This window comes from Mytilus edulis, chromosome 11, assembly GCF_963676685.1.
Source record: "Mytilus edulis chromosome 11, xbMytEdul2.2, whole genome shotgun sequence".
NCBI lineage: Eukaryota > Metazoa > Mollusca > Bivalvia > Mytilida > Mytilidae > Mytilus > Mytilus edulis.
Genome location: NC_092354.1, coordinates 3,017,598 through 3,037,204, shown reverse-complemented (window position 1 = coordinate 3,037,204; position 19,607 = coordinate 3,017,598). Strand labels below are relative to the sequence as shown.

The 19,607-nt window shown below is 31.7% G+C and overlaps 1 protein-coding gene across 1 annotated transcript in view; it reads left to right on the top strand.

The window, feature by feature from the left end:
- The window catches only part of LOC139493896 (uncharacterized), a 50,476-nt gene extending 32,483 nt beyond the window's left edge, over nt 1-17,993 (top strand). Inside the window, exons 5-11 of the mRNA XM_071282062.1 lie at nt 34-94; nt 569-826; nt 4,134-4,580; nt 7,278-7,417; nt 13,066-14,259; nt 15,023-15,506; nt 16,462-17,993. Coding sequence (XP_071138163.1) covers nt 34-94; nt 569-826; nt 4,134-4,580; nt 7,278-7,417; nt 13,066-14,259; nt 15,023-15,506; nt 16,462-16,496 — 2,619 coding nt within the window. The 3' untranslated portion in view covers nt 16,497-17,993. The remainder of the gene's footprint in view (nt 1-33; nt 95-568; nt 827-4,133; nt 4,581-7,277; nt 7,418-13,065; nt 14,260-15,022; nt 15,507-16,461) is intronic.
- The last annotated feature ends 1,614 nt before the right edge of the window (nt 17,994-19,607 follow it).

Here is a 19,607-nt window from a genome sequence, read left to right as displayed (position 1 = left end):
CATGATAGTTTATAGCATATTTTTCTTTTGTAGACTGCCATGTTAAAGACATCCCCAGAAGTAACTCCTGACACCCATTTACAGGAACCTGCAGGTAATCATCTAATGTTAATTATTCAGATACCGGCTGAAATGATTTATAATTACTTGTTTCTAATATACGGAAACCTTGATATCTGCTTATAATGTTATAATGAAAAATGATGAAAAAAAACCAACAAATTGATGGGAAAAGTGACGTAGGCTATTGATGAAGATTGATTGATTACATATCACCATGATCACATTAACTTTAAAATCATTCTCATCTAATTTATTCTTTCCTCAACGTGCTGAATATATTTTGGATATCCCTTTCTTACTAGTTCCTCTCAAGGCATGTGACGTCAAAATCATTCTTACTAGTTGCTGTCACAAGGTATGTGACGTCAACATAATCATAAAGGCAACAGTAGGATACCACTGTTCACAATTCATAAATCAATTGATAATATGTATAAATCAGTAGACGAGTATAACCTCTTACTAATGACGTTTTAGTATAAACATTTATTTATTTACATTTCAGACAGCAAAATACCAGAACAAATAAAAAAGATGGATCATGAGTCGATTGCCATTTATCTGAACGCCCTTGAATCGGGTTCAGAAAGAAGACGGGATATAAATTTAATAATTGTTGGAAAAAAATCTGTTGGAAAGACTTCCTTAGTACGAAGATTGTTCGGGGAGGAGTTACAAAGCGTTAAAAGCACAAATGGTATAGAAATTCATCGGCGGAGATGTCGAATAAATCTAAGTAACTGGGAATGGAATAAAGTGTTAGGTAAATATGCGATTTTTTGCTCACTCTCGTTTTACATGTTTTATTTATTGCAAAGTTATCATAGAAAAACTAAAACATAGTAAACATAATTATAATTTTTTTTAAAGTTCTGTGTATGCTGTTTTTATGTATTTACTCTTTTTTTTATTTTTCAATTCTTGGAAACACATTTTTGCTAGATCCTAGTATGAACCGTATGTCTCAGACCTAATATGAATATTCAATATTTAATTAATGGAATTAAAGATAGGCATGTTGAATGTAATTTAAATTAAAATACAGACTAATGATTTCTACTGCATTATCACAAAAAAAATTTCTTCGCAAAATTGACTATGCTTATGTAAACTTATCCTCGCATCCGTTTTATTATATGTAAAAATGTTTTGTTTTTTTTATATTTGTACTCTTTTATACTTGAGACTTAAAAAGCTGTGTAATTAGGATTTTTTTAAATAAATTTTTAGTTCCTGCATTTCATGACGTTTATATGATCTTCAACGTCTTATTAAAAATTGTTCTCAAAAAAACTAAATGAAAATATCTAATCAGATGGATGTCTAATCCGATGGATGTCTAATCCGATGGATGTGTAATCAGATGGATGTGTAATCAGATGGATGTCTAATCAGATGGATGTCTAATCAGATGGATGTGTAATCAGATGGATGTCTAATCAGATGGATGTCTAATTAGATGGATGTCTAATCAGATGGATGTGTAATCAGATGGATGTCTAATCAGATGGATGCCTAATCAGATGGATGTCTAATCAGATGGATGTCTAATTAGATGGATGTCTAATCAGATGGATGTCTAATCAGATGGATGTCTAATCAGATGGATGTGTAATCAGATGGATGTGTAATCAGATGGATGTCTAATCAGATGGATGTGTAATCAGATGGATGTGTAATCAGATGGATGTGTAATCAGATGGATGTCTAATCAGATGGATGTCTAATCAGATGGATGTGTAATCAGATGGATGTCTAATCAGATGGATGCCTAATCAGATGGATGTCTAATCAGATGGATGTCTAATCAGATGGATGTGTAATCAGATGGATGTCTAATCAGATGGATGTGTAATCAGATGGATGTCTAATCAGATGGATGTCTAATCAGATGAATGTGTAATCAGATGGATGTGTAATCAGATGGATGTCTAATCAGATGGATGTCTATTTGATGGATGTCTATTTAATGGATGTCTAATCAGATGGATGTGTAATCAGATGGATGTCTAATCAGATGGATGTGTAATCAGATGGATGTCTAATCAGATGGATGTGTAATCAGATCGCTGTCTAATCAGATGGATGTCTAATCAGATGAATGTGTAATCAGATGGATGTGTAATCAGATGGATGTCTAATCAGATGGATGTCTATTTGATGGATGTCTATTTAATGGATGTCTAATCAGATGGATGTGTAATCAGATGGATGTCTAATCAGATGGATGTGTAGTCAGATGGATGTGTAATCAGATGGATGTGTAATCAGATGGATGTGTAATCAGATGGATGCCTAATCAGATGGATGTCTAATCAGATGGATGTCTAATCAGATGGATGTCTTATCATATGGATGTCTATTTGATGGATGTGTAATCAGATGGATGTGTAATCAGATGGATGTCTAATCAGATGGATGTCTGGATTGAGTGTTGTATAAACCCTTTGGCAATTTAATCCTTTAGCAAATACTTTATTTCTACTGTAATTTCATTATTTCAATTACTGCGATAGTTGTTACTGTAAAGGTTTTATATGAAAATAAAATTTTATTGATAGGCCAATTAAAATTAATTGATAGATTTTCATCCCCGCCCGCCCCTCTGAAATCGTCCCGCCCCGATTTTTTTTATTTAAAAAAAAATACAATTTCCGGAGTTTGTTCATTTCCGTTACCGGAAACCGTTGATAATTTTGTTTCATTCCAAACTTCCTGTTTCAAATTCGGTTTTCATACACAAAATGTATGTTTCTTAGAGTAATCTATCCAAAATTATTAAGTCGACAAGTGCTGCTGCCCTAGGATGACAACATAATCTACCGATAATAGAGATTAATAACGAGAAGGGCAACTAGTAAAAACGACACTGTGTCTAAGAACGCAAATCGCGGTATGTCTCATATTTCTGGATTTTTTATTTATGGAATGACTTTGTGTCAGGAAATTTGGACTGTGAACGATATCCAATGCGCGAGAATCGTGGAACTAATTGGTACATTACCATGACTGGTTCAAAGACATTGACACAAGCACGAACTTGTTAGATTTATGACCGTATATTGAGTTCAAAAAGTCGCCAAAAATACGTACTTTAAATTAGATTTATGATACAATGCAGCAAGCCCTTACTTTTGTACATGGCTGTCACTTTTTGTTGTCAAACAGAAAACACCCTCTGTGCCAATAACCTCGACAGAATGATAGAGTCATTAAACATTTTAACAACTTCTTTTTTTGCAAATTTCGATCATGTTTTACATTGTATCCACAGTCCTCAATCTTAATTAAATTTGCATCTTGCATAAGCACCAACCCTATTATTTTCAATACTTTTTGAGTTTTCATTTCACTTTGTTCTCGTAATACTTGTGTTGCCTCCCAATGCATTTGCTTCATTTTAAAAGGGAGGCTACAAACCATCGCTTCTTGAAATCAAAATAAATTTGGTGTACATAGGAAGTCAAACTAGAGAGAGCACTTCTGAATTTTTTTGCTGTTTACTATAAAATAGATTTCAAAAATGGCAATTACATGTAGAACAGTGGTTGCCAATCAGAGTTATTTGTTAAAGAATTTGAAAAATTATATATGATTCCTTATACATGATAGAAGATCATTATTACACCTGCATATATGAAGGACACGTTGTAAGAGGTTTCATACGAAATAAAATTCAAAAAATAAAATCCTCCCACCCGCCCCATTTTTAAAAAAAATTTGGATGAAAATCTACTTATTAATTTTAGTTGGCCATATCTATATTTTTTAAATGCAGATACCCTTATTCGTTTAACATGTTTAATGTGTTTGAGCTTTGATTTTGCCATTTGAATACGGACTTTCCGTTTTGAATTTTCCTCAGAGTTCGGTATTTTTGTTAATTTACTGTTTTCTTGATAATGACCTGTTAACAGATTATTGTTTTCTGTGTTTAGTTTCTGAGAAAGGGGTGGACGTGGTTTTCTTTATTGTTTCTTTGTTGTATAACATATGAAATCGGTTTTAATCCTAACTTCCATAGATTTCTCCTATACTCCTATGAACACTTTTTAATAATTTTTTTGTAGATACAGGATTAGTGAAAAAAACAAGTATCAACAATAGAATATTGCAGTCAATTGTCAAAGAGTTGCATCAAGATAAAGAAAAACCAAAGCATGACATATTGGAGATATCTTCATCAGATCAGATATCAACAGATGATAATAAGGGCACAATCACCAAAAATATTGAACATGACGATGAACCTCAACCCAAACGTGCCAAAATGAATTATCAGTTTGCTTATCCGGAGATTACAGAATCGCCGTTGTCTAAACTGGCAAAGGATGAGCTGTTAAGCATAATCGGATCTGCTGTAGACTTACAAGACGAAGACGGCTTTGCAAATTTAACAGTGTGGGATTTCGCTGGTGACATTGAGTATTACAACACACATCAAACGTTTTTGAATTCAGAAGCAATTTTTCTTGTGGTAGCAAATTTACATGACATAGATGACAAAGTAGCTTACGGTTTGTAAAGTCAATTTGTGCTTCCTTATCAAATTAAAAGATATAATTATATTAAACATAGATACGAATTATTCTTGATGTTAAGCTCATATAAAAACAATGAAACTAAACATTTAAGACAGCAAATTTTAATACATGGCTATTTTGTTAATGATTTTTATTATTTTCTCTAAACAACACTACTTTTCGTGTTTCATTTAATATAGCCATTTGCTATCTTCACTTGCATTTAGAAATTGACAATGAGGATCGGATGAAAACAAAAGTTTGTGACAAAAGAGATGACTTCAACTTCCCAATTGTTCTTTCATTTTCTATGTAGCAACATTCTAGCAGTGTCTTCCCATGAAGTATATATCTCCAAATTGATACGATATTCTAGGACTTGTATTTCCTATCATGATGTCCTTATATAAGAAGGTTGTTGCTCACAAAAAATCTATCAAGCCAAGTGTCAAAGAGGTGCAGTTGAAATTGTCCTTTCTAAAAATTTACAGACGCCATCAATAGTTGGTTTAACATCATTGAATATCTGTTTTAAAGATGATGACGGATATGTTCCAAAAGTCGTTACTATAATCCTGCCTCTTTTTGCCTACCGAATTACACTTATCACCAGGTTTTTAAATACACGAACAACACGACGTGTGCACATGTAGAGGAGAATCTTCCGTGAGTGTATGAAATCACCCCCGGTTTTTGGTTGGGTTTTCTGTTGCTCAGTATTAAGTTCTCTACGTTGTGTTTTGAATATTTTTTATTGTCGTTTTAGTCTTTGGCGTTCTTTGTCATGTCTTTGTCAGTTTATTTTCGTCTTATGATTATAAATGTTCCTTTGATATTTTTCCCCTCTCATTTACACGTAAAATCGTGTAATATACTTGTAGCTAACCTATTTTATATCTTGCTTAAATAGTTATCAAAGGTACCAGGATTATAATTTAGTAAGCCAGACGCACGTTTCGTCTACATAAGACTCATCAGTGACGCTCATATCAAAATATTTATAAAGCCAAACAAGTACAAAGTTGAAGAGCATTGAGGATCCAAAATTCCAAAAAGTTGTGCCACAAAAAATATATCACCATAAATGTTGTTTTCTTCTTATCTCATACAAACATCCTTTGTTATACGACCGCAAATATCTTGTGTTGTCCGAAGACATTTGATTTCCAAACAATAGCTTACATATTAGTGATTGGATCTTGATGAAATGTTACCACAAGGTTTCATATAAACAAATGAAGGTTGGGATTGATTTTTGGGGCAATGGTCTGAACTGTTATGAAAAACGGAACAAAAACAAAACTTTTCTAATACAAATGTATCAATTGTTCATTTCTTGACCATATTCAATGGGATTTAATTCAAAGTCTAGAACACGGTGGGTTCTTTATTATCAATGATTATGCTGAATGTAACCGTATCTTTAGATTTTTGATTTTTGGCCCCGTGTTTAAATTGATCCACATTGAGGACCTATGGGTCTAAATTAAATTTAGTTTGATTTTAACAACATTTGAATTCAATGGTGTTTTTTTATATGCTTAATCTAACTATGCAGAACTTCATGGTAGGTTTGTTTATAATTTTGTAAAAAATGATTTTTAGAAAGCTTATATATATGTGTCAAATATTTTATCAGAATCCAAATTCTGATCTGTATCAAGCTTGCATGAATGAAGTGTCGATTTTCGCCCAAACTGTTTAGGGTTCGACCTCTCCGCTCGTATCAAGCTGCGCCTCGCAATGTGTTTTATTAATGTATAGCATTTTGCTTTCTGTACATGGAAAATATATGGACTCCATCATTAAATTGGCTTTATTACCAGATTACCCTAGGCATGTTCCATTTGTAGTTACCACAATATCGTTCTATTTACGTCGACTCTGACGTACAAGTGAGACTCATCGCCGAATTTGTACTTACCACAAACAATAAGACGGGTGCGGAATGTGATATAGGATCTGCGTACCCTTCTTGAGCACCTCGATTCAACTCTGATTTATGCAAGGCTCATTTTGTTGTCTCGATTGTGTTCTATATAATGTTGTGCATACTTTTGTTTGTCTATTCTTTGTTGTTTTTTTTTATCTCCCCGATCGTTATTGCTTTCTTTTGTTGTCTATTCTTTGGGTTTTTTTTATTTGCCCGATCGTTATCGCTTTCTTTTGTTGTCTATTCTTTGGGTTTTTTATTTGCCCGATCGTTATCGCTTTCTTTTGTTGTCTATTCTTTGGTTTTTTTTTATCTCCCCGATCGTTATTGCTTTCTTTTGTTGTCTATTCTTTGGGTTTTTTATCTGCCCGATCGTTATTGCTTTCTTTTGTTGTCTATTCTTTGGGTTTTTTATCTGCCCGATCGTTATCGCTTTCTTTTGTTGTCTATTCTTTGGGGTTTTTTATCTGCCCATTCGTTATCGCTTTCTTTTGTTTGTCTATTCTTTGGGTTTTTTATTTGCCCGATCGTTATCGCTTTCCTTTTGACTGATGAATGTTGATTCGCCCGTGTGTAACTTTCGCCTCTTTTTAAACACTGATTTAGATAGTTATATTTTTTACTTGCAATATTATAACGGTCTGCAGGATAAATCATTATATATTTTTTTATTGAAAGAAGTAATTGTATTCTTAAGACACATTTCAAGTGCAGTCATCTACCGAAATATTTAAATATTAATTTGTCTTTAATCACAGGCACATTCAATTTCTGGATGGATACAATACATTGTTATGGAAGCATAAACGATAAAACTGAAGCTGTATTGCTCAAAGGAGTTCAAAACCTTCTAGATCCACCAGTTATTGCAATTGGTACACACAAGGACAAATTTCAGGTATTTATATCAAAGTAACAATGGAGTAGACATTTTAATTTAGTCTCTGTTTATAAAAACTTGACGACTGAATTTGCGCCTTTGAAAATATTTAGGTAATGTTAACTTGTGTTCGTATAGAAACGGTATTCTAGTTAAGTTTAGACTATGGACATTGGAAATACTTCACCAATGTATTGGATCTATAAGATACGATTAGATCAAGTTTGCCACGACGTCTAACACATCTAACGGTTTTTTTATGAATCGCTGATTCAATGTTACGTTATAGCGCAGTTTAAGTAGAAACTATGGAAATTATTTCAGTCTAGATTGTATAATATCTATTTCATTTTACTGTACGAATATGTACCTTTGTCATTTTGATAACAATGTATATCTTTTTCTGTCTTGACGGTCATGCTAGTCAATGCTGATTGTCGTTTTTGTTTTTAAAGGGAAATTCCGCGATTTTTTACTTATCATCTAATTATGTTCATCTTAACATAAAAAACACATTTGCAAAGTTTTAAATTTATATTCCTTCTAATAACGGAGAAAATCAAGTATTTGTAACTTTTTTGGTTGAATTCTCGAGTGGGTCGTGACGTATTAGCCCGATTTATTGAATTCTGGGAAAAAATAAAATCTGTTTAACTCTTATAGCTTATCGACAATATACGTAATTAAAAGCGCACAGCTGACGAATGGTCGAAGTTATAAACCACAATATAAGAATGAACGAAAGTGAATATGCATATATATACCGTTTTGTATTGATTGAATTAAACTCCTATAAAATTATCTATAGTAAATGTTTTTGAACAAATTTAATTAATTATTGTTGAGATTTTTTTCATAAAATATTTATTGAACATTTTTACTGATATTGAACTGAAAATATTTCAGTTCTATTTACCGTTATTGTTTTGATAATCATTTCAATGCAACTAATGTGTGAGCAGAGTGTGTATATTATTTTGTAAAGGTCACTGTATATTTCTCGGCTTGAGGTCAATTCGTTTACCTTGTAGCTATTTAGCCGCAGGTGTGAGTTCAAGCGTACACAGGTATAAATGTTGTTATTTGGAAAGGATAAATAGAAAGGATTAGAGTATATGTTGTCATGATGTTAATACACTAAGATTAAATACACGATGAGAATAAAGATACAATAATTAAATTGTGTAAATTAATTGAAAATAAAATTCAGATTCGTAATTCCGAAAGTGTATAAAAATAAAAGGAAACAATTTTTGATTACTTTCTTAGCGGCAATTGGCGTAAAGATTCAAATATGAAGCAAAAAATAGTAGTTTTAATCTTTAATAAAAACTAAATGCAATATTACCCAATTTGATATACCATTGTACATCTGTTTGATATCATTGACTTTACCGGAATTTCTTAACTTGTATTCAAATCTGGCTGTGTTTAAGGTTTATGTACCCTTCTGTAGCCATTTTTGTACGAACTTTTCAAACTTCAATTGTATCAAAACTACAGATATTATGAATAATAGAGATTCTATAAAAATCTTGATTTATTTGCCACAAAGTCCTCTTTTTCTATCAAATGCAATGAAACAGTAAAAAATAATGCTTTGCATAAAGTTTCCCCTTGGAACATGTACTTAATGACCTATCTCTAGTATTTATTATATCTTTAGTTTTGATACAATTGAGGTTTGAAAAATTCGTACAAAAATGGCTACAGAAGGGTACATAAACCTTAAATGCTAATAAAACTATTACAATTTTAAAGTTTTTAATTGACAAAAAAATACAACATACAACATGCACAATTTTTTTTTTAGTTTCTTTTTAACATTTTATTCTTACATAATTAAATTCATTTGACAATCATTTACACGAACTTTTTGTGAAAAGAATACTAATTATCTAAGCTAAGGCATTATATCTTTTGAGGATTTTTGAGGATTTTTTTAAAAATTCTATGATAATAGTTGTGCAATGTTGAACATGATAGCCGTCATTAATCCAAATAAGTAATACAGTAGTTGTAATAAAAGTTATACTTTAGTCATGCATTACAGATATTGACGAATTTATAATAGTTCGTTCATACATCGTTGTTCATGAAACAATCATTATTAGTATACATGTAAGTTTCCTGACGTATAAGAGCCATTGAGGATGAGCTCCAGAGAAATCAGACTAGTTGCGTTTCGTTCGTTTGTTTGTTGGGAAAGGAGAGGAAATGCAACCGCTTGTACAGATAAACGACGGAATTACCATACAAGCATTTATAGTCAACACAATCAGAAAGAGTTCCCATCGTTAGACGGGGAATATGAAGGCTCCAAGAATGAACAAGTGACATGTCTAACTCTGAACAGTTAGAGAACAGACTATCGACATCGAACGCTTGTTCTTGATATTTGAAACTGTATGCATATATATACGTATACGTTTATGATATAGTGATGAGTTCTGACAAAAACTAAATTCCTTCATGGTTATATCTTGCCATACGTTTATATTGGTTTGTAAGGTGATTACTCAAAATCGTTATTTGAAAATCATGTTTGTGAGATGTAGATTCATTTCAATACAGAAATTTCGTCTATATATTTCACAAGTGTATAACACGGAGAAGCTCTGAAGGTTCATTACTCCCATTTTGTTTGGGTGTGAACCATCGATGTTTACAGCAATATCAAGGAATAAGGTGATGATGGTAGAAAGAACTATGGGCGTCATGTGGCAAATATTACATGCATATCGGACAATGAGTTGTCAATCTGTATGAAAAGTTTTCCAATACAACCATATTATTGAGAAGGAATGTTTACATGCTATACTCTCGTACTAGTATTACAGGGTTCTTGTGGCGTTCACCTTAGACACACATCGTTTTAACGATGTTTAAAAAAAGACAGAACCAATTTAATGTCATATTTCCCTATTTTTTAAATATAACTAAAATTCTTTTATCTGACAAGAATATCCCTATTTAGCGAACAAGTAGTTTATTCTTTTTTCGGTTATTGAATACCAAGAAAGAAAATAAATCCCGAAATTAATTTGAAACTTTGATACTCAAAAGTTTCCCAGCAAAATATTCACATCCCCTGGGGATAATTAGTGTTCGTCCAGTGGCATATATAACAATTGTGATGACGAATTCCTTCCTTTGTTTGAGAACAATCTTATTGAAATATAAATCTGTGATTTTCCTAGGTCCACAGCTTCAATGAACCAAAGCAAAAGTTATACATCGACCTGTATTTAAATCAAATTGGTTCTCTTCTTCTTTTGGTATACAACTGTAGTCTATCGACATTCGATGATTACATACTGTTGGCATACGTTGGCTAGTCTATTTACAACACTTTTACCCCTATTTATTCAAAATATATGTTTTTTTCTTATGTTCAATGTATACACGTATATATATATTTTAAATTGCGCTATAGTTCCGTAACTTTATATCCAGTCGTATAAACGAATCGTCGGCAAGTGCGTACATTTTTTTAAATCAATATTTCTGGTCTGTTCCAATCTGTCCTTCACTATTGACAATGACTATATATTACATTTTCCCAAATTCACCCTTGGAAAAAATATTTAAATAGATTTTAATTTCATCAAATCTTATTTTTTGGGTATTATTTATATATTATGAATTATATTCTTTACACTAGAAATGTTATTTATAAACAAGCGAGTTTAGTAATGACAAGTAAGACAGAGTTGTATATTATACATCTGATAGTTCAAAATGGAAAGTTATAAGTTATAAGTTATCAGCCGTGTACACTGATCAATACCTGCAGAAGTGAAACGATGCATGAACTTGCAAGCCCGACAGGAAATCGCTTGAATACCTGGACGTGTCACCTCACACCCCTCACAATACCTTTGGAAGTAATACCTTTAGCCATGTGATCAGATAAGGGAAGATCAAAATATATTTGAAAAAAGTTTATTACTTTAAAGAATTATGAACAAATTAGATTTTCGAAAACAATTTTCACGGAACACTTATTTATGATTTCAACTTTGACTTTTCACCTAATTCCAATATCAACAGTTTAAAAACAACAGACCATGGTAATTTAAAAAAAGTAAGAATATTTTCCGTATCAAGTTAGTTAGTCGTATTAAACAACCGTACGATTGACAAGATATCGACACGCAATTACGACTACATCGGTTACTGTAGTTTTGTTTCTTTGTGGTTTATAGACATATCGTTTTTATTCATCGGGAAAGAAGACAAGATGGCGGATCTCGGAGAATTGATACTCTAAATTTAAAATCGATGGTGATCGCTTATCTAGCGGAATAAAACTTTAATATCTATGAATTTGAACATTTTTATACAGAATGAACATAATATCAATTTTTGATTTTTTTGCGAAGTTTCCCTTTAAAGTTGTGCTTGATCTTTAAATTTCTAATTGATGATTTTACATCTCACGGACATTTTTTGAGTGAAGTGTGAATGAGATGATGCTAGAAGTACTGGGATTTTCTTTGATAAAAGAAAACTATTAACATATAAGCTATGTTCATTTATCATTGAAGACATTTCTCAGATATATCGACCGCCGCTGATTTGATGGAAGCTCGAAAACGGTCATCATTCAATAAATCTATTTTTAACCTGCAATTGTATTGCTAACGAAAAAAAAATGTCTATAGTTTCGGCTAATGTTAAACCTATCAATACATTATTTAATTTCTCATATTTACAAATAACTAACTGGACTAAACATTGACTGATTATTTTTGGTGTGCTTTTCAAAAATTTGTGTAGGACCATTGAGTTTGTCGTTAAATGAATGTGTTTGTATGATCTTAAAAGATATCATTCCTTAAATGTTATTGTATTTTTTTTAAGACTGACTACACATAAAATATACATGAACGTATTTGTTTCTAATAAATAAAATACCAGATAAAAATGATAAGCACTCATACAATGTAGGTAACCGTACAACAACGAGAATAATACACACCGTATAGTCCGCGAAATGAAAAATTTGAAACAATAGAAAAACTTATGGCCTTATTTATAGCGATACAATTTATTAAATACTAATTGACAGACATGCTTGAATCAACGACAGCCACTGAATTACAGGCTACTGACGTCGAACAGACACATAGACACATTAAGAATGTTGTGGGGTTAAGCATGTTTGTGAACATGCAACCCTCCCCATTGAATCGGTACGAAGCACAAACCAATCAGCATAAACACAAAAGACTCAAAGCACTGATCTGCAGCTACTGAAAGTTAGTTCAAAGTCAGTTACAACTATTAAATAGATCATGTTCTCGCCGATTAAAGTATCAATCAGTTCACATCTATTGGATTTAGTAAAAGACGTCATAAGTGGTCTGAGAAACAAATGACGTTGTGGTTTCAACATATAAGTAAAATGAGCATAGATTAAAAATACTCTCACACACTCTGATATCTAATACAGAGTTGATACATTTTTTTTTCATATTAAATGTCAAATTATTTGCATTATTATTGACTTGTTAATCACTAGTGTTCTTTACTGTCAAGATATGAGAATAGTAATAGTTTCTGACAGCCAAAAACATCTTATAAGAAATCATGTATCTAAGACTGTTTAAGTTAAATGATAATAAAATAATACAATATCACTGTTTTTGTTTTTGCGAAAGGACGAAGAACAATGCAGAAAACGTCTCGAATCCTACACTGATAAAATATTTAAAGATTCCAAGCTTCACCTGAGATCAATTCACCTGATCTCCAACACAGAGGATGTAGAAGATGCTTTTGAAAAATTGAGGAATGATATATTTGCCACAGCAAAGAGTACTGCAAATTGGAATCGAGAATATCCTGTTAAATTTATTCAGATGGAAAAAGCTATCAACTCTGAACTTACGATCGGAAAACAAATAATTTCTTTTGAAAGATTAAAAGAACTAGGTGAGAAAATACCACTTCCGATAACTGATAACAAGGAGCTTCATCTCTTTCTCAGGTATCAACATGAAATTGGTAACGTGATATTTTTTGAAGACATTCCGTCATACATCATACTTGATCCCCAATGGTTAGCAAATGCCTTTAAATGCATTGTTACAGCCCAGCAGTTTCAATTTAAATTACCACACTTACAATGGGACAACTTCAAGAAAACAGGAAAGATGGATCCTAAGCTATTGGAAGAAATATTCAAGAAACAATCAGCAGACATGAGAATTCATAAAGAGCATATACTGGAAGTAATTGAAAAGTTTGACATTATCATCTATCCATTGCTACTGACGGAAAGTGGAAATGTACAAAGGGAGCATAGTTTTTTTTATGTTCCATGCATGCTTCAAACATTAAAAATTAATGATATTGATGTATTGTTTAACGTTCCAAATGCTAGCAAATCTACATGTTTGTGTTTTGTCTTTAGTTTTTTACCGCCGTATCTAATCAGCAATCTGATTGTCTCTTGTCTACGAGAATATCCTCTAGCTGTGGTAAATGGCGAGATAGGTCTCTTCAAGGATTGTTGTGTATTCAATATTGACAGAACTGGCTGTGCAAAATTTGTATTAGCAAAGAGTAGCCATATGATTCAGCTGCAAGTATGGCAATGGAATGAAGTAGATACAGAGGTTAACCAAGCTGTTTTAAAAGTTGTGGAAAGAGAAATCAATAGAATTGTCAACACGCGATACAAGTTGAAAACGGTATCTTTCGAGAAAAAATGGAAGTGTGAGACCACCAGTTTCTCCTCTGACACAGGATTCCTTGAATTTGATCAAGTAAATGATGGGGAAAATTATTATTGCGAAGAACATAGGATTGTTCATAAATATAAAGACTATTGGTCTGGTGAGAAATCTAAGGTAATGTTTCTATTTGCTTTAGATTATTTTCATTTAGTGGGCATATATTTGTGACATGATGAAATCCAATTATTGGTAATTTGTATATTTATTCCTTTAATGTGTACTCGTTGCTAATGTCAGTATCATTGTGGACTGGTTGTGATAAAGATAAAAGTATTGGGTCCATTCCCAATTAATATGCGTACATCGTATCATACTATGCTATATGAAAAATAAAGAAATGTTACTGACCGGTATGTTGCTATTATATTCTGAGTTGTTTTATGCATGTTCAAGGTAATGAAATACATGTAATAATGCATCTTCAATCAATTGAAAAGAACACCATGTTTATTTGGTTGCGTTGAATATCATAGCATTTTGAATAGCCCCTAAATATCTATCTTTCTCGAACAACATACTACGTAGCTAGCTCATTTAAAAAAAATGCTCCACTGTAAAATTATTGTTGAATGGAAATACTTCTAGCATATCTTTTTAAAAGAACATTGTGTCATGCTTTGTACAGATCTCGCATGCTTGCATTGATATATGTATATCTCTTTTATAGTTTTTTAATTATTCAAATAAATTTGACGTAATTTTGAATATTCTGACGTCAATATGAATTTTCTGGCTAGCATTAATTCTGTGTTCTATCCTTTTTCACTGTCCCGGTGTATTTACTGCCTTGACTATATTTGTAGGTCTACCTACCTCTTAATAGATGGCAATTATATAGCATAAGTTTGTACCATAACATATTTCATTGATATTTTAGGCTTCCCGTAGAATGAGTAGTGATCAACAGAATTACGTCAGAATGTCAATGATAGTTCTAGAGGTATTATCAGGCGTTTTATACGATCGCTTATACATAGATACAAAGACTGGAGAAATACTTGATCGTGATAAGTTGGACATAACAGAAATGTGTAAGAAATATTGTGCTTTAAAAATAAACTTTCCAAGTAAAGGCTTTAGGGAAATAAAACTTGTTGACGAGATTTCTCCAAATGAAGATACTATTGGTGACGACATTCAACGGATACGTGTGATCAGAAATGAAATGCTGCATTCTTCTGTCTTTGCATTAGATGACACACGATACCAAACACTAATCACTATAGTTCATGATATGCTAACTAGATTTGACCAGCGTAACAATCCAGCAGGTGAATCCTATGTAAAACGATTAGACGGAATCAGGAAAATGGAATTAGAGACAAGGAGTTTTGAAGAGATAAAAGAACGAATGAAAGCAGGTAACTTAAGTGATATCTTTTTTTTGTTTGAAGTACAGGAATAAATCCTAAATCTTGAAAGACAGATAACACCACGCCCAAATAGAAATCGATGGAAAAGAGTACAACAGTAAAAAATCACTACACTTAACAGTAAAACCAATGCTTTGAAGTCAACGAAAAAACGTTCCCCTTCGTTCTCGACTATTGACGATTACGATCGGAAAACGTGAATACAAAAGTTTATCCTGTTTTCATTTCCTTGTTAATAAAGGTAGATTAACTGCAACTTTCAATTAACAAGTCTCGTCAGATGATATAATACTTTTCTAAAACTATTAGAAAAATGCGTGCTTTTATACAGAAAAGAAAAATAGGAATGCAAGTATGCAAAACCAAATATATCAACCCCGAATTTAGAACACCTAACCATTTGTTTGCACGATGTGCTTGTTATTTTTGTGACGTTTTGTATAATATACTAGGCAATGAAGAAAGTGTCCATTACAATACCTCCTAATCAAAACAAATGTTCTTAAACAGCTATTAGATATATTTAGACTTAAAATGTCAAAGTGAAAACAAATCGATATTTACCACTTGTGTTTTATAACTTGTTGATCTATTTCACATATTTTGAATTATTGTATTGTATCTTTCGACGTAAATATGCTTCAGACATGTATATTATGTATACGATTTAAATGTAGTTCAACATCATTTAAATGCTTACAAAATATGACAACATCCGGAAAAATCAAACAAATACTTATACATGTACCAAGTCTGCATCATTAATTCTAACTTTAAATGAACAAATCATCTGGATAAAGCGAACACAACTTAGTTATTCTTCATGTTAACGTAAACGAATAAAGATATGTTGCTCTAATTAGGTACATTATATTATCTCAGTATCGGATGCAAACACGTTTTGCAAATGATTTTTTGACCGAATTTCTTTTGAATTTTTCAGAATTGATGGAAAAGATTCATGCAGTTTTTCGATAGTATGGTATCTGATGCTTTGAACGATATTTGTTAACTCATTTTTGTATTCACCATTTGCGGTCAATGGGATAAATATTGAATATGTGAAAAATTTGCATATCACAAAAATGTAATGAACTACTCAAACTATAATTTACTGATTCAATTGACAAAAAAATCAATGGTAAACAATAAATATAAACTAGAAGATGTGATTTGAACACTCCATTCGAGTCCCAATGTAATAAAAGTTAACTATAGGTCAAGGTACGAAACCGCGGCGCACACCAATCAGCAAACTATAAACTCTAGTGTAAAACCAATCATACAGGACGACTGAGGACTTATAACAGAGAAACACATATGAACCAAACCAACAAACCACATCCATCGAACAATAGATTACTGACTTAGGACAAGCGCATACAAATGCAGAATGTGTTTGATATATTATAACTAGTATTTCAAGTTAAAACATAGTTGTTGATCATAAAGTTAATTATATAAATCATCAATATGTTTTATCATTGAAAGAAAGCTTCGTGTCGAAAGTTGTGAAATCAAGGATCTATGACATACAATTGCTATAGGAGGCATTTTGAATTTTTTGTTTGATTAGATTCTTAATTGTAAGCTAGAGATGTCCATCAGAAACCAAAGATTACGTCAATGCTTCATTTAGGTCTTTATAACAACGTCTAAATTCAACTATGTGAAGATAGTCGAAGATAAATACTTTACACAATGTGTTATTGACCAGACACTATATAAACGGGGTCGTTTGTGGTATTAACCGATTCAGATTTTATCGCTTAAGGTCAAAAGCACACTGTATCTGATTATATTCTCAGTTAATGCAATTTGTGTATCGATTCTGTATACCTATTATTGATGATTCTGTATACCTATTATTGTTGATTCTGTATACCGATTATTGTTGATTCTGTATACCTATTATTATTGATTCTGTATACCTATTATTATTGATTCTGTATACCTATTATTATTGATTCTGTATACCTATGATTGCTGATTCTGTTACCTATTATTATTGATTCTGTATACCTGTTATTATTGATTCTGTATACCTGTTATTAAAGATTCTGTATACCTATTATTATTACGTTTACTTTTAACTGTTTATCTTTTTTCTGTTTTGTAATTGTTTCATCATTAGTATTATTGATATGAGTATACCACATCAATTATGTTACAAATGTAGTGCAGATAGTATCATCAATTGTGTCATCAGATATCATCTTTTCTCGTTTTGTTAATTGAAACAGTTTCTCAAAAGTCAATAAATACACCATGTTCACTTGAGTGTATTGATAACAAATTTGATTTCTTCCACTTTTACAGATGAATAAGAAAATAAGAGTAAAAAGGTTTCAATAAAAATAAGAAAGTCCAATGTATAGCCAGTCATTAAAAAATAAAGTAAATGTTGTTTATATATATATATACATAGTATACATGATTGCAATTTTATTTAGATAGACCTGTAAACTATTATTAGTTACATAGTGTGCTAGTGACCTAATACGGTATATATGGGGTCAGTAAATTCCATATGGGGTGAGAGCGAAGCTCGAATCCCCATATGGAATTTACTGACCCCATATATACCGTATTACGTCACTAGCACACTATGTAACGAATTTATCTTACCGACTATCTTAACGTGTGAAATTAAGACTAGTGATTCTCAAAATGAGAAAGTCTACTAAGAAAATACTTCCATTGATCCTACAAAAACAGATGCCAACAATAACGACTTGTAAGGTTTAAATGTGTTTTATGAATTTTTTTCAATCTTAATCATCAATTTCTTCGTCTGTTGGAACTTTTAAGATTTTTTCTCAGTACTGTTTTGTTTTTTATAAAGGGACATAACACCTTTACTAACCGTGTATGAAATAAGCCCCGCCCCCTTCTTACCTAATAAGGAATATAAAGGGACGTAACTCCACTACTAACCGTGTATGAGATAAGCCCCGCCTCCCTACTAACCTAATATCAAATATACACGGTTTGCACGCGGACGCTTTTAACCAATCATATTCCTGGAAATGTATAGGAGGTAAGATAAATATACATACACACTATATATTTGTAAATATATTATATATCAGCTCATAATTCAAGTATAGAAACAAGCAGATGTTATAATGTTGATAAAATAATAGACTATGTACTAAGTGTAACACTAACGCTATTGAAGATGAATACCATTTTATACTTGAATGTCAAATATATAATGAAATCCCAGAAAAGTAAATTAAAAAGTATTATTAAAGAAATCCATCTAAAAAAACTATAGATAATTAGAGGCGAACAATTGTTCAGGGAAATATCCTTTTTGGTAAGACTGTTAATCATGTTTACTATACAATATGGTTTTGCCCATTTTTAAGGCCATACAGTGACCTCTAGATGCTTACATTTACTCAATTTGTTTTTTGGTTCATAGTTGACTCGTTGACTATCATACCACATCTTCTTATCTTTAATTTGTCTTGCACTTCAATAATGCAATATAGGTATAACTGGTTAATTATAAAGCCAGTTATTTTGTTACGTCAAATTGATTAACACGTTTTATTAATTTGTTTCACTGATGCAATGATAATTTTTGAAATGTTAGCTGTTTCAACTAACGAGATATTTGATTCTTATTTGTCCTGACATATTTTTCTAGGCGCTCATGAATATCGATTTCTCCATGTTCAACATATAAGTCTTAGGATACATTTAATTTCAAGGTTTTAAAATTTGCATTGTTCTTGCAAGTTTTCTTCAAATATACTTACAATAATATATTGTTATCGCGTCTATGACAGATTAAAATGTTTGTCAATTTTAGAGGACTCGCTATTGGTAAGTCATTTTAAATGGAATCGCTTTTGGTAAATTGATGAATTTGGCATGCAGCTGAATAAGAATTGGCAGGTCTCATTTCCATCAGTTTAAAAGAAAACACTTATGGTATGGTAATTATATTTGGTATGCAGTTGTAATTACATTTACAAATCTAATTTGAATGGTTGCATGTTGATTCGTTTCTCCCCTCCTCCGCTCACTTTCATGGACTAGTGTGTAGGTAATTTGTCAGTTAAAGAGGAACCAATC